General features: G+C 57.5%; 1 protein-coding gene across 2 annotated transcripts in view; it reads right to left on the bottom strand.

Annotated features, from left to right (window-relative positions):
- Positions 1-14,666, bottom strand: part of RPGRIP1 (RPGR interacting protein 1) — a 39,978-nt gene that overhangs the window by 847 nt on the left and 24,465 nt on the right. For both annotated transcript variants that reach the window (XM_075914843.2, XM_089774481.1), the window contains exons 10-25: positions 14,246-14,269; positions 13,789-13,935; positions 13,570-13,643; positions 13,027-13,136; positions 12,496-12,605; positions 11,946-12,119; positions 11,448-11,565; positions 10,472-10,915; positions 10,045-10,175; positions 9,008-9,341; positions 8,722-8,891; positions 5,594-5,723; positions 5,198-5,298; positions 4,755-4,938; positions 578-662; positions 106-236 (exon numbers count right to left, since the gene is read on the bottom strand). In XM_075914843.2, coding sequence (XP_075770958.2) covers positions 106-236; positions 578-662; positions 4,755-4,938; positions 5,198-5,298; positions 5,594-5,723; positions 8,722-8,891; positions 9,008-9,341; positions 10,045-10,175; positions 10,472-10,915; positions 11,448-11,565; positions 11,946-12,119; positions 12,496-12,605; positions 13,027-13,136; positions 13,570-13,643; positions 13,789-13,935; positions 14,246-14,269 — 2,467 coding nt within the window. The remainder of the gene's footprint in view (positions 1-105; positions 237-577; positions 663-4,754; positions 4,939-5,197; positions 5,299-5,593; positions 5,724-8,721; positions 8,892-9,007; positions 9,342-10,044; positions 10,176-10,471; positions 10,916-11,447; positions 11,566-11,945; positions 12,120-12,495; positions 12,606-13,026; positions 13,137-13,569; positions 13,644-13,788; positions 13,936-14,245; positions 14,270-14,666) is intronic.

The raw sequence follows: 14,666 nt of genomic DNA, 5'->3' as shown, positions 1-14,666 counted from the left end.
CCGCCCCCTTTCCTGCAGCTGGCAGCAGGGGAACCGGCGCCTGCAAAGGTAGAGCTGGGATGGGTGCTGATGCCCCCCCGCCTCCGCCCCATCCCAGCCACTCACCCTCAAGCTCCTGCTCCAGCACGTCGCTGCCTGACAGCAGGATCTCCCGCAGATCCAGGTAGGCAAAGCCCACGTCCTCGCACTCGCCTCTGGTCCCGGGCAGGGGCTCACTCACCACCACAAACTGCAGCCTGCAGCGGGGGGGGCAGCGTCTTGCTCCTGTGCCGGCTCCCCACAGTAAGCCCCTCTACCTGGGGCCCCTCCAGTGTGATGCTCTCCTGCGGGAGCCACGCGGGGCCTGTGTGGAACCAACTTGTCCCGGAGCTGGGACCAGTCCAGCCCTGCCAGCACTTTGCTTTGCTCTCTCATAGCCGCAGGGCTGCGTTAAGGGACTGGCCAAGCCCCTGCCGGGGGGAGAGGGAAGGAGGCAGAGAAGAAGCACAGCTAGGTTGAGCCATGGGCTTGTATGGGGCGGGTGGTTGGAGTGCTAGCGCAAGGAACTGGAATCCTTGTCCTCCGCCAGCACACTTACCAGTTCTGCCCAGCCACCTCTGCCTGCAGCATGGAGAAGAGGCGTTTCCGCTGAGTGCTCACCGCCTCTGGGTCCAGGAGGATCACTGCGAGAGGCACAAGGCTGTTGTCAGGGAGAGCTTCCTAGGGGAGAGGGCTGGGGGCAGAGTTTGGGGCTACTGATGCTGGGGGAAAGGGGGGGGGCAGGGTTGGTGCAGCAGTGGGGTGAGCGCTGGGGCATTAGCCAGAGAGATGCTTGTTCACCCTGCTGAGGCAGGAGCAATGTTGCTTGCCTGGGGCCTGCTGCCAGGCTATTAGTGGTGCAGCCTATGGCCAGGGCAGAATGAGACCCAGGGGCTATTCCCCCTTCCCCACCCTGTGGACTGAGAGCCAGGGGCTGTATCCACCACCACACATGTGGAGTGAGAAAAACAGTTACCTGCTTTCGTAGCTGTTAGGGAGGTGTTGCTTGTGTCCATTCTACTTAAGTGCACAAGTTCCAGAAGCATTTTACCCTTAGCAGCACCGGTTGGGCCAGCTGGGGTGCCCCCTGGAGTGGCGTCGGCACGTCAACGCATATGTGCCCCCTCAGTTTCTTCTTACCAGACTTCCGATGGAGGGAAGGTGGGTGGGATTGGAACGGACGTGAGCGACACCTCTTGAAGAACAGCAGTTACGAGGTAAGGAACCGTTTTTCTTTCGAGTGCTTGCTCATGTCTGTTCCACTTAGGTGGCAAGATTGGAACCTAAAAGAAACAGATGGCAACTCCACTCTGCCAACTATTGCATCCTGTCTAGCCTGCTGCATAATGGTTAGTAAAAGGATGGATTGATGACCATGTAGCCACTCTACAGATGTCTATGATCGCACCTGCACTCAGAATGCCATGGAGGAGGCCTGGGTCCTGGTAGGATGGGCCGTGAGCGGCGGGACCGGCTTTCCCCTTAGATCATGACATGCATTAAGGCATGTTGTGATCCATGAGGACAGGCACTGAGCTGACAGCAGAAGGCCCTTCATTCTTTCTGCTATGGAGACAAAGAGCTGGGTCAACTTGTGAAACTGCTTTGTCTTCTCTAAATAAAAGGTGAAACAAAAAACAGGACTATGTAGCACTTTAAAGACTAACAAGATGGTTTATTAGGTGATGAGCTTTCGTGGGCCAGACCCACTTCCTCAGATCAATATGTGGAAGAAAATTGTCACAACCATATATACCAAAGGATACAATTTAAAAAAATGAACACATGAAAAGGACAAATCAAATTTCAGAACAGAAGGGAGATGGGGGGGGGGGGTAAATGTCTGTGAGCTAATGATATTAGAGGTGATAATTGGGGAAGCTATCTTTGTAATGGGTAAGATAATTAGCGTCTTTATTCAAACTTGAGTGTAAAGTGTCGAATTTAAGCATGAAGGACAGTTCAGAGGATTCTCTTTCAAGTGAAGTCTTAAAAGGCCTTTGAAGCAGGATGCAGGTAATCAAGTCGTTGAGACAATGTCCTTTCTGGTTGAAATGGCAAGAAACTGTTTTTTCTTTGTGATCCTGTCTATCTGTTTTGTGGGCATTGATCCTTTGGCGAAGTGTCTGATCAATGCCCACAAAACAGACTACACAGCTACATTTCTATCACTAAATAAAAGGTGAGAGCCATCCTGCCAGCTAATGTGTGAAGCGCATGCTCTTTCTCATTTGCATACAGCTTAGGGTGGAAGATTGGTAGGATGATCTCTTGGGACACAGGGAACAGGGACAGCACTTGAGGTAGAAAGGCTGGGTGTGGACACAATGTCACCTTGCCCTTAGAGAACACAGTGTACAATGGCTCCAAAGAAAGGACTCGCAACTCAGACACCCTCCTAGCCATGGTGATAGCCACAGGAAAGGCCACTTTCCATGAGAAATGAAAGGAAGAACACACAGTTAATGGCACGATCAGGAATCGCATGAATCCTCCATTTGGCCTGATGTCACCCTGGTGGAGGGCTTCCTACTCTCCATCAGTACCTGTCTGAACAGAGGAACTCCTCTCAGAAAGACGGCTACCACTGTCATACATTTGGTGAATACCCTGGGGGCGGTGGAAAGGCCAAACGGCAGCACTGCAAACTGGTAGTGGTCCCCACCCACCAAGACACACAGGAACGTCCCATAGTAGGGACAATTGCAATGTGGAAGTATGCGTCCTTCAAACTGAAGGCGGCATACCAGTCCCCTAGATTGGGGGAGGGAATGATGCAGGCTAGCATCACCATCCTGAACCTTGACTGCCTTATGAAGGCATTGAGCCCCCTGAGGTCTAGGATGGGGCAAAGGCTCCCTTTGGACTTCGGGATGAGGCCCCCACCAGTCCGAGGTGATAGAGTGCCAAGAATGATGGAAAGGGGACAGTGTCTGAGAAGGGGCGATCAAGTGCTGGGGCTGGTAATCCGCCCTCAAGTGGACCTTCGAAAGCCTGACTTCGAGCCTTGAGTTTTATTGGGGGGCTCTTGAGTTTGATCAGAGGCCAAGCAAGGGCTCCTCCTAGTGCCCCTACCATTTTTTCTCCTATGCCTCTGCCTATTGGCGTGCCTGGGGCCTTGCTGGTATGCCCTCTGTGGCCCAGGGTTCAGTGGATGGCACTACGGAGCAGGGGTATGGATGCCCAAGGACTTCAATGTCGTGCACAAGTCCTGGAGACTCTGCAGTTCACTGTCAGTCTGCTCGTCAAACGGCAGATCTTGCAGTGTCATCTGGACCTCAGGCAGGATGCCCAAGACCTGAAGCCACGAGTTGCTGTACATAATTATACCCATGGCCACTGATCATGCCGTGGAGTCTGCGGCACCCAGCGCAGCCTGTTGGGTCGGGCGGGACACAACCTTGCCGCCTCCTCTGTCAACACCTCAGACTCTTGTTGCAATTCCTGCGGGAGTTGGGACTTGAACTGATCGACCCCCACCCAGGAGTTATATCTGCTGAGCATCGCTTGCTTGTTTGCAATCTCAGCGGCAGACCGGCCATCGCATGCGCCTTTCACCCCAAGAGGTTGAACTTTTTAGGCTCCTTTCTCTTAGGAGTGGGGCCCATCTGCCGCTCCCTTCGGCAGGCAGCCTGCACCACCGAGGATCCTGGTGGGAGTGGGTAAATGCAATCAACTTTGGGCCACCAGAAACGTATCTGGGGTTGACGGCTGTGGGACCTCCTCCATGGACACGTCTTGGACCTCAGGGCTAATTGCCTGTGTAGGGATCGACCTGTGCCGACGGTGCACAGGAGCCTCCTCATCCCCGAGGTGAGGATGAAGCCAGAGGGAATCCCCCTCACAAACACACCCGCAGTCCTATCTCGAAGGAAATCTCCCTCTTCATGCCTTCTTCCCAGCACTTGGTGCCAGGGACCGGTGCCTGGATGCCAACTGTTGCTCCGATGCCACAGAGGGCCTCAACATGGCTCCTACACCCTATACCGACCCCGGGACACTCCTCACTGGCGGTGCTGGTTCCGGTGCCACGGGTTGAAGTGCCGACTCCATCAGCAGTAACTTAAGACTGGAGTCACACTTGTTGGACCTTGGTTTAAAGGCCTTGCAGATCCTGCAGGAGTCCGTCAAATGACCTTCACCGAGGCGCCTCAGACGTCCCTTGGTGGATGTCCACAGGACATCGGCTTCAGGCACCACACACAGGACGTGAAGCCTTGGGGCCCTGGCATACCCCCCCTTTGAGCGGGGGGGAGGGTGGAAACTACCCAAGAACTAGTCTAATCAACACCGTAACTTAAACGACACGGAACTAATTGAAACTATTTACACACGATAAAAGGGCACACTGCAAACAGCAAACCAAGCTTCCACACCAAGGGTGAAGGGCCAGCAGGGGTCTATGTGTGCTCCAGGCAGCTCCCCAGCTGGCCCAACGGGTACTGCTAAGAGTAAAATGCTTCTGGAACTCACGCGTGTGACGCACGCACACCTAAGTGGCATGGACATAAGCAACATAGCTCAAAGAAGAACCAGGGGCTGTATCCCTCCTCCCCCTGCCCCCGCTGCCCATGTGGACTGATAGCCAGGGGCAGTATCTTCCATTCCTCTCCCCTCCCCCTGTCACTCATGCGGAGCGAGAGCCAGGGCTGTGGCCCATAACACCTCTGTGGAGCGAGAGCCAGATGCTGCCCCCCATGCAGTGAGAGCCACCCACTCTGCCTTGAGCCACTTACCCTTGCTGAAGTGGAAGTAGATCTCCTCGCCGCTCTGGGGCTTGCGCAGTGACAGGGGCGTCTCCGTCTCGGCCAGGGGCACACCAGGGAAGTGGAACTCCACGTAGAGCTGCTGGACATGCTCGCTGGCCAGCACCTCGGCTGCAGGGTGCAGCCGCAGAGAGACAATCTCAATGCGGATCCCCTGCAGGGTGAGGCACAAGTTGCTTAACCAGCACCGGAGGCTGGGAATTGGTTCCAAACTGTTTGCGGGGGGAGACTGGCAGAGCCAAACTCCCTTCTGTGCTCATCCACACCCCCACACAGCTCAGCACTGGCCCTACAAGTTGGAGATGGCCCCCCCCCCCACACACACACACACACTTTGCCCTGATTCTCCTGTACCTGGCAGGGCTTCTCTCCCCTCACCAGCCCCCGCCATGCCTCAGGGGTGGGGGCATTACCGCCTTTGGAGGGCTGCCTAGGTGGGTCCCCACCACAATTTCGTCACTGTCTGTGGTCTGTGCGTCGCTGTCCAGCGCTGGCTCACAGGCCTCCACACGGGCTGCAGGAAGGGACTGCTTGTTATGGGGGGGAGGGAATTAGATGGCCCTGACCCACCCCACATAGCTGGGGCAGGGATGGCTGCAGCTGGCGTGGGGTTGGGCACTGAGAGCTGTCAGGGCTGCCTGCATCGGCTCTCCTAGAACCCAGCTCGATGGCTGAACGTGTCTCCTCCCACCACAGACAGACAGCCAGCCCATGCTGCCCCCATCCATGGCTCTAGCTTGGCCTGGGTGAGCGAGGCTGGGCTGGCACTGACAGCTGGTGCCCCAGTGCAGGCAGGAGTTGGCTGGTACCTGTGTCCTGGGGAGCAGAGCCCAGGGATCTGGGCTCCAAGTGCTGGCCTCTGGCCAGGTTTTCACCATCCTCCGCTGCATGGTCTGCTTCCTCCTCGCCAGCCTGGGCCTCCCTCGCTGCTGGGGTCTCCTGCCCAGACACAAACACCCTTCAGCTCTTGCTGCCAGGCTCTCGTGGCCCAGCCCTTAGCAATGTGCCCCACTGTGTGATGGGGGGAAGGGCAGTAAGTGGCCTCCAGGCCAAATCTGGGTGCCAGCCACTTTTGAGCAACCCACAGACTGTTTCTGTGTGCATGTTACTGCATGTGAAACCTGTTCCTGGCATCTGGCCCATGGCGGCATCTTGCTAAGGAGTAGCTGGCTCCCTGGGATGAAATGGGGGGGGGGGGTATTTTCCTTATGTTGCATATGAATTCTACTAGCCTGCGGTAGCCTTGCATGTGTGCCTCAGTTTCCCAGGGCACTGCAGCAATACCTAGATGGGATGGGAATTTCAGTGTGTGTCGCCTCAGGTACACAAGTGCTGATGCCCTTTGTAACCTGAGCCCAGGAGGGAGCAAGTGATGCCAAGCTGGACAAAGGCAGGAGGAGAAGCCTGGCTGGGACCAGGAGCTGAGAGTGGGGCAGTGGGGTTGATTTGGGGGGGAGGGGTCAGGGCCAAAGTGTCCTGTAAGTTGTGCAGCTGTTTAGTGAACCCCAATCAGATGTTCAAAGCTCCCACCCAGGGAGGGAGCTCAGCTGACTGGCAGGGGGAGGAGCTAGCTAAGCAGCCGCTAAACAGAGGGAGCTGCATGCTTGAACGAATGAGCTCCCACAGCAGGTATGGAGGCAAGGGAATAAGTGGTTGGGGAGAGGGAGTAATTAATTAATTGGCTTGGGAGGAAATCAGAGGGGAGGGGAGTTTGAAGAGTCCCATCTGTGTGAGGTGAGGCAGAAGCAGAAACCCAGCAGTCTTCTCAAGCCTCCTGGGAATGGGGCTGACCACATGGGGTAGGTGGGGGAAATAGAGGGAGGGATGGGTGCGGTGGAAGGGGAAGAGTTTGTGCTGTGTCCTGGGAGGAAGTGTGGGAAGTGTGGATAATTGGATTGTCCTGTCCTGGTTCCCTAAACTGCTGGTGCCTGCTAGTTTGAGAAGCAGGATTTTACCCTAGCTGGGTGGGGAGAGGGGAGCAGATTATAGAGAGGTGGGGGGGCTGGCATCTGTGCAGTGAGGTGGAGTCAGGGGGCAGTTCATTTAGGGTTTCCTGACTCACTGCCTGCAGTCCTCCCTGGGTGGGTGGGGTGGAGGGGAAAGTAGGCTGTATGGGGGGGAGGACATTTCATGATCACATTTCAAACAAAGTTTACATCGGTGTTAATGGCTTAAGGGAAGAAAGAAAAAGATTCTTTTAACAGTCTTTTTTTGGAGTGTGGCAGATATCTAAAACTGATCTTAATGGTTTTTTAATGCCTGTGTCACTAATTAACAAATGGCAAAATGTATTACATTAAGGCCAGATCTTTGCTATGGGGTAGAGTTCTGACTCTTTTGAGTCAGAAGTAGCAAGTACTAGGTATGATGTTAATTGTTCTGTAGGATGAAACTTTACTTGCAAGCTCTTTGAAACATGCATCTGTCTACAAATCATGAAGCCACATGTTAAAGAGTATAAGCCTCAGAACAAATTAAGTTGGTGACACACAAGATGAAAATTTCAAACCAGGAAAACTTTTATCTGCTTTTACAGCATGGATCCTAAACATTCCCCAGAGAAACTGTATAAGCCTTAGCGAATATCTTTTACACTCTTTTCCAGTGTCAGTAAATATTATTATTAGTCATGCTCTCCTTGCAAATACTATTTCTAGTTGACTCCGACTTGGTTAGCGTCTTAAAGCTGAGTTATGTATGGATAATATGCATTTACTAGCTTGAGTTGTTATACTATCTGATAATACATGTACTCCAAGGGTAGTGTTGTCTTTTTTTATTTGACTTCATATTGTAAACATTGCTCCTTGTTACCTAGCCCTTGTTTTAATATATTTTCTTCTACATATATGGACTGCTTAAAGTGTGTGTGTGTGTGTTTGTACTGGTGGTGCACATCCACACTACTACAATATTGGTGTTGCACATAAGAAATGTCAACCCACCCGTGGATAGAAAATGTTAGCGGGAATTCAGGTGGGGTTAGCTCCTCTCTCTCCAAGATGGATTGTCCTGATTGCTTCTGGTTCCTGCACTGACAAATCTGTTGTATGCTGTGTCTGTGTCGCCTTCTAAATCGTCTCTTCTACTTGCTGGCTGGGCCCAGTGTCTCCCACCCCTTGGTAGCTAGGAATGTTACATTGAGGTTACTTTAATAATTCAGTAGTCAATAGCATTCTTATTGATTATTCGATAGGGGAAGGCAGCCCTGCTTAGTCCTGGCTTGTGCTGGGTCAAGGGCCAAACCTTGCAGTGGCTCTGCAATTTAAAATGCAGTAGTAGCCAGGGGCTGGCTGCCCAGCTCCTACTGCCTTGTAAATTGCAGACCTGCAGCAGGGTTTGGTCCCAGCGCAAGCCAGAACTGAGTGAGGCTGCCTGCCTAGCTGGGGGGTCCCAGCTCTCACATCCCTATTGGTGACATTTCCCCTCAGGTGGGGGCAGCGCTGGCAAGGACAAGGGGTTGCTGCACTTTCGCTGCCTGCTTCCTGCGTCCCGCTCCCCAGCCGTCACCTCACTTGAGTCTCCCATGGGAGCCTGTCACCTCTTCTCCATGCCCTGGGACTGACCCTGGAGAGGGGTGAACCGCACTGCTGGCTCCCCCTCCCACATGCCCCACTTTGCCCTGCAGCTGTCAGACTTGGCTGCCGAGAGGTGGCGCTTCCTCTGGCCTGTGGTCTCCTCTGGTCAGATGTGGGGAGCAAGCCAAGGCTGAGCAGGGGACCGAGCAGCAGCCAAAGCGAGTCTAGCCTGGCCGCTCCCCCCCCCCCCACACACACACTCGCACTTGCCTGTTCCTGGGGTGGCAGCATCCCCTAGCAGAGCAAAGAAAGCTATGGGGAAGCCAGAAGTCTTGGCTCCCAGCTGCCGCAGCACTAACCCACAGCCCCTGCTCCCCCTGGGGCAGGTGTTAACGCGGCGCTCCTGGGCGGTGCTGTACCTGGCTGGGCTGTGCAGCCTGTCCGTTCTCAAGGAGCTGTTCCATGGGGCTGGTGCGCTGATTTTCATTGGCCCAGGCCAGCCCCGGGGGCAGATACGGACGCTTCCACTCCAGGCTGAGGCTGACAGAGCCAGTGGGATGCCTGGCCTGGTCGGTGAGGACGAAATCACCTGAGGAGCAGAGACCAGGAGATGTGAGGGGGCAGGGCTGTGGGCACCAGGCACTGAGGCCAGGGGAATTGTGCCTTCTGAGCCACACAGGAGCTGAGCCTAGGGGTGGCTTTCACCTGTGATACTGTGCCCGCGGGCCAGAGGCAGCAGAGGGATCTGGGCTTTGCCCAAGTAACACCCGGGCTCAGCATCCTCATCATCGAAGACGTAGACGTGGAGGCTCTCCAGCCGCAGGTAGCGGTTGAGCTGGGCTGTGGGGCGCAGGGGGAAGGTGCGCAGGTCGCCGAAGTATGGGTGGCTGCTGGAGGGGACGATGGGCGTATCATGGTCGGGGAACGTGAAGAAGCGGTACATGACGTAGGGACTGGGTGGGCTGCCAAGCCAGCGACCCCGCAGGCCAGCACAGCCCCTGATCTGTACCTGCAGCTCATTCCACAGCAGCTCCGGGCCCTGAAGGGGGAGGCCAAGAACAGTTGGGAATTGGAGTCCCGTCTGCATCCCATAGAAATCCCAGCTTTGCCACACAGAGGGGCTACGTCTAGACTGGCATGATTGTCCGCAAATGCTTTTAACGGAAAAGTTTTTCTGTTAAAAGCATTTGCGGAAAAGAGCGTCTCGATTGGCAGGATGCTTTTCCGCAAAAGTCCGTGCCAATCGAGACGCGGTTTTGCACAAAGCCCCGATCACCATTTTCGCCATCGGGTTTTTTTGTGCAAAACAGTTTTCAGCTGTCTCCACTGGCCCTCTTGCGCAAAAACATTTCCAGAAAAGGGCTTTTGCCCAAACGGGAAGGTCAAAGCATTTGCGCAAGAAGCACGGATTTCGGACAGTAGAACGTCAGTGCTTTTGCGCAAAATCAAGTGGCCAGTGTAGACAGCTGGCAAGCTTTTGCACAAAAGCGACTGCTTTTGCGGAAAAACTTGCCAGTCTAGATGCAGCCAGGGAGTGCCTGAGGCTCCCTTGCAGGGCTCCTGCTCTGACGGGTGCCAGAGAGCTCCTAGCGTGGAGCATGCGTCCCTCATGGTGGCTGGGAGCCCCCTTGGGGGGTGGGACTATGTCCCTACAGGGATCCCAGACCTTCTCTGGGGCACCTTTCCCGCAGCACACGAGACAGTGATGTGTTCCACCCCCATGTGCGCCCCAGCATCCTCACCCCCTCCAGCTCTTGCTGCCTGCTCCGCTGGGCTGCCCTGGCCCGGGGCACGCAGGCTTGGAAGTAGCCCAGGGCCTTGGGGCGCAGCCTCATCCAGTACTCCAGCATCCCACAGTCCTCGCCGCTTGGGCCTGGGGGGGCAGGGAGGGCACAGGCAGTGTGCACAGAAAGGCCAGGGGACAGGGAATGGGGGCAGCAGGGGAGGAGGGAAGGGTTAGAAACCAGCCATGTGCTGACACCAGAAGGGCTGGGCCAGGGCGTCACTTCCCACACCAGCGTGCGACAGTGACTGGGCCATGGGGAGATGTTACTGGGGGGCCAGCTGGGCTAATACAATCTGGGGCCTGGGGATCCCTGCTGGTGCCAGCCGGCTGCTGCCTGCACGGACTGGCGCTGCCCGGGCCTGTGACCAAGGGACAGTGCTTACCATGTAGCACGGCTGTGGCGCACACGCGCTCCCCGCTGCCCAGCCTCTCCCCAAAGCGCAGCCAACAGGAAGCCAGCGTGCGGTGGTCGGCGGCCGTGGCTACGTGTAGGTTGAGGCGGGCAGCGGCTTCCTGCAGGTATTGAAGGAAGAGGGGCTCGGCCCGGACCACGTACTGAGACGTGAAGCAGTAGCGCGGCTGGGCCCCACGGACCACTGGTGTGCAGTGTGTCTCAAAGTCGTAGAAGGCATAGGTGCAGAAGGTGAGGGGCTCAGCTTCCCCCAGCAGCTGCAGGGCCGCCTGGGACAGCACCGCCCCTGCTACGTGCAGCTCAAGCAGGCTCTCCCCACTCTGCAGCAGCGGGGTCTTCTCCTCCTCCACAGCCACGGCACACTCAGTTGGCCGGACCCGCAGCTGTCCCCCATAAGCCAGAACCTTCAGTTGATCTGGGGCAGAAGACAGCAGCCTGTGAGGGGTGCACACGTCCCCTGCCTCGCCTTGTCCGAAGACCAGGACTTGAACAGGGTTCGAAAAAACTAGATACGTTCACGGAGGTTGGGTCCATCAACGCTTATTAGCCAGCAGGCGTAGGAATGGGGGCCCTAGTCTCTGTCAGGGGCTGGGAAGGGGTGACAGGAGGGATCATCTGACGGTTCCCGGTTCTGTTCACTCCCTCTGGGGCATCTGGCATTGGCCACTGTGGGCAGACAGGACACCGGGCTAGATGGGCCTTTGCTCAGTGTGGCCATTCCTATGCATGGTCTCTTTCAATATCTTCCCCCTTCTGGCAGGACCAGTGCCCACAAACCCAGTGTAGCTGCCTGCCTGCCAGCCCACGTGCACCCAATGTGCTCTGGGGGCCAGGAACCATGGGCACAGGGCAGGCAGGGCCCAGCACAGCCTGGGGGGAAGGGAACCAGAGCCCAGGTTCAGGCTCCAGCAGGGCAAGAATCACTCCAGGGGCCGCTGCCAATTTACCCTCCAGCTGGCGGATGCGGGTGCCACGCAGATCCAGCAGTTGCTCCATTTTCTGCTGCTTTTCCTCATGCGCCCTCGTGTCCCGCTCCGCCTGCATCAGCACACCCTGCAGCTCGGCCTGACCGGCACAAGTGACAGTGACATGCCTGCCTGGAGCTCGGCCCAGGGCCTGGCCCCTCGTGCCCACCTGGTGCTCGGCCCACGGCCCACAGCCCCAGCTCCCCGGCCCTTCCCGCCCGCCTGGAGCTCGGCCCACAGCCCCAGCTCTCTGGCCCTTCCTGCCCACCTGGAGCTCCTTCCCGGCCCTTCCCACCCGCCTGGAGCTCCTTCCCAGCCCCAGCTCCCCGTCCCTCCTGCCCAGCTGGAGCTCGGCCCACAGCCCCAGCTCTCCGTCCCGACCACCTGGAGCTTCTTCCCAGCCCCAGCTCCCCGTCCCGCCTGCCCCAGCCCCTCCCAATTGCTGGAGCTCCCCCCCTCCCCCCCCCCAGACCCTCCCACCTGATAGTCCCGGTTGATGCGGTGCTGCAGGATCAGCATGTCCCGGGTTTTCTCCAGCTCCAAGATGGTGTCAGCATGGGCAACTTCTGACTCCTGCAGTCTCCGTCTCAGGCTCTGCTGCCCAGGCAGCTCCTCCTGCTCTGTGTGGAAGGGCAGCTGAGCCAGGCTGGGGGGCTGCAGGGACACCAGAGGGAAACAGGCTGGGGGAGCAGAGAGGAGCCAAGCTGCCTGGCTGGATGGGGCTGCTGCATCCTTGTCCACGTGGCTGTGACCCCCGGTGAAGAGCACCAGCACTCGCCCCAGCCTCCCATCCTTTTAATTCCAGCCCGTAGCTCACGTGTTAGCCACCCCAAGCCTGCGACTCTCCCACCTGGGGCTTTGGCTTCCCCTGGTGGGTGGGACCGGCCCAGGCCCCCTCCTGCATGCAGGGCTCAGCCTCACCCCCGATCACCCCAGGTCTATGGCCTTTACCTGCCATACACTGCCCAGGACCGATGCAGCTGCTGGACCCTGCAGGAGCCCAGCCTGGCAATCCTTGGCTTGTACCCACCTGGGGCAGGGCCGATTCAGGCATCTGCCCTGAAGACTGATCTGCCAGGGTGGCCCCCCTCTCCCCTTCCTGCTGCAGTGCCACGCTCCTGGCTGGAGAGGGGATCCGGTCTGGACACAAAACAAGATGTGACCCCAGGCAGGGTCTGGCCCTGTGTGACCAGTACGTGCCCTGCCCCCCCCCCTCCCCTCCCCACTGCAGGTTAACCGGGGATACTCCCTCCCCCAGGTGTCCTGCTGCCAGATCACACCCCCCCACACTGTTCCTGCACCCAGCCTGGCGGTGACTTAACCACCCCTCAAACGGTTGTGCACCCAGCCAGGTGGCAATGCAAATACCCCCCCCCCCCCCAGACGGTCGTGCACCCAGCCTGGTGGCAATGCAAATACCGTCTCCCCCCCCCCCCCCCAGACGGTCGTGCCCCCAGCATGGTGGCAATGCAAACACCCCCATGGCATGATGCTGCCATTTCAGTCCCTTGCTCCCGTGCAGGTGTAGAGCCCCCTCCACACTGCCCACCAGCTCTGCCACCTCTTTCCTGTGCCAGCTCCTCTGCCAGCTGCTGCTTCTCTGCCAACACCAAGCTCAGCTGCTCCTCCAGCCGGGAGACATCCCCCCTCCGCTGCTCATGGGCCAGACTGCTGCAAGGAGAGGTGCACGGCTACAGGGACCCCCATGGAGGGGCTCCAGCACGCACAACAGGGTGGCTGGGGCAGTTTTTGCCAGCCCGCCCATCATGGCAGACTTAGGGTGAGGGGTGTCCCTATGGCTCTGCCAGCCCCCCAAACAGTACCAGATTTGGGGTGAGTTTAACACCCCCTATTCCCCATCCTCTGGGGTCAACCCTGTGGAGTCATTCTCCTGTCTCTGGCAGACTCTGGGTTTGCTTTTCCCCTGTGCCCTGCCGGCCAGAACCCCCAGCGCCTGCCTGGCACCCCACGCTGCTGCCAGGCATCAGAGGGAGCTGGTGTGACTGGAGCCCAGGCGAAGACATCTGTGGGGCTCAGGGCAATGGGCACTGGCAGCTCACGTGCCCTGGGGAGTGGGACTGGGACTCGGCTGGTTCTGTCTCACCTCTCCAGCAGTGCATTGTAATCCTCCTTCAGCAGGTCTCGCTCCTTCTCCAGGTGCCGGATTCTCTCCTGAAACTGACAGAGACCAGCTCCCAGCTGCTCGTCAGGCTCTTCGCTGGGGTTAGAAATGGACCCTTCCCCCAGGCCCTGGTCCCCTCAGCCCCTGAGCGGGGAAAAGAGGGGTCCTCCAGGGCGGGGCTTAGCTGGATGGGCTCCCTACCTCCTCCAGGACCCCCTGCAGAGATGAGATGCTCTGCTTCTGGCTCTCCAGTGCCCTCGCCTTCTGCCTCTCTGCCTTCAGCTGCAGAGTGAGTTCCTCCACCTGGCCCAGGAGGGCCTCGCTGGTGCTTCTCACCATCTCCTGCTTCTGGTGGGGGAGGGACAGGAAGAAAGACAGCAGGGGTGCGTGCCCCCCCGTGGCAGGGATTCTGGGACCTAGAACTGAGGGGGAAAGCCAGGGGCAAGGGGGTGGGGGCTGTCTCCTTAGGGCTTGATACAGAGTGACTGTATCCTGGGCAGGGGGAAAGGACATCTGGTCCCATCAATTCCTGGGGGTGGCAGGTGGGTCCCAATAGAGGGGTCTCAGCGGGGTGCTCTTTTCACACTGGCCCAGACACTCCCATTTGGGGGAAATCCCATCAGGGCTGAGAGGGCAGCACCCGCACATGGTTCGTTACCTGCTGGAGCTGGCTCTCGTAGGCCTGGAAAGAGAAAGCAGCTGTCGTCAGTAGTGGTGCGTGCATTGTGATTTGCTAGGAGCTGACTTGGGAGGCCTTTGGGCCCGGCCGCTCTTTGTGGCCTCTGAACTGCCCCTCACACTTGGTCTGGGCCAGTGCCTGATACTAGAAGGGGTTCTGGGAAGAACAGGATCTGGGGGGATGCTGCACTGCCCCTATGTAGGGACGTTAAATATTGGTTAATTGAATAGTCAATTAACCTCATGCATTCTTATTGGTTACTCAACTGTTCTATGGTTCCCATAGGGCAGGACTGGCAGCAAGTTTTTCTTCACTCAGCATACAGTCAACTGGTGGAACTCCTTGCCAGAGGATGTGGTGAAGGCTAGGACTTTAACAGGGTTCAAAAAAAAGCTAGCTA

The sequence above is a fragment of the Pelodiscus sinensis genome, chromosome 30 (assembly GCF_052426305.1).
Source record: "Pelodiscus sinensis isolate ZL-2025 chromosome 30, ASM5242630v1, whole genome shotgun sequence".
Taxonomy (NCBI): domain Eukaryota; kingdom Metazoa; phylum Chordata; order Testudines; family Trionychidae; genus Pelodiscus; species Pelodiscus sinensis.
Note: the sequence above shows the minus strand (reverse complement) of the source record. Positions and strands in the feature narration are given on the sequence as shown.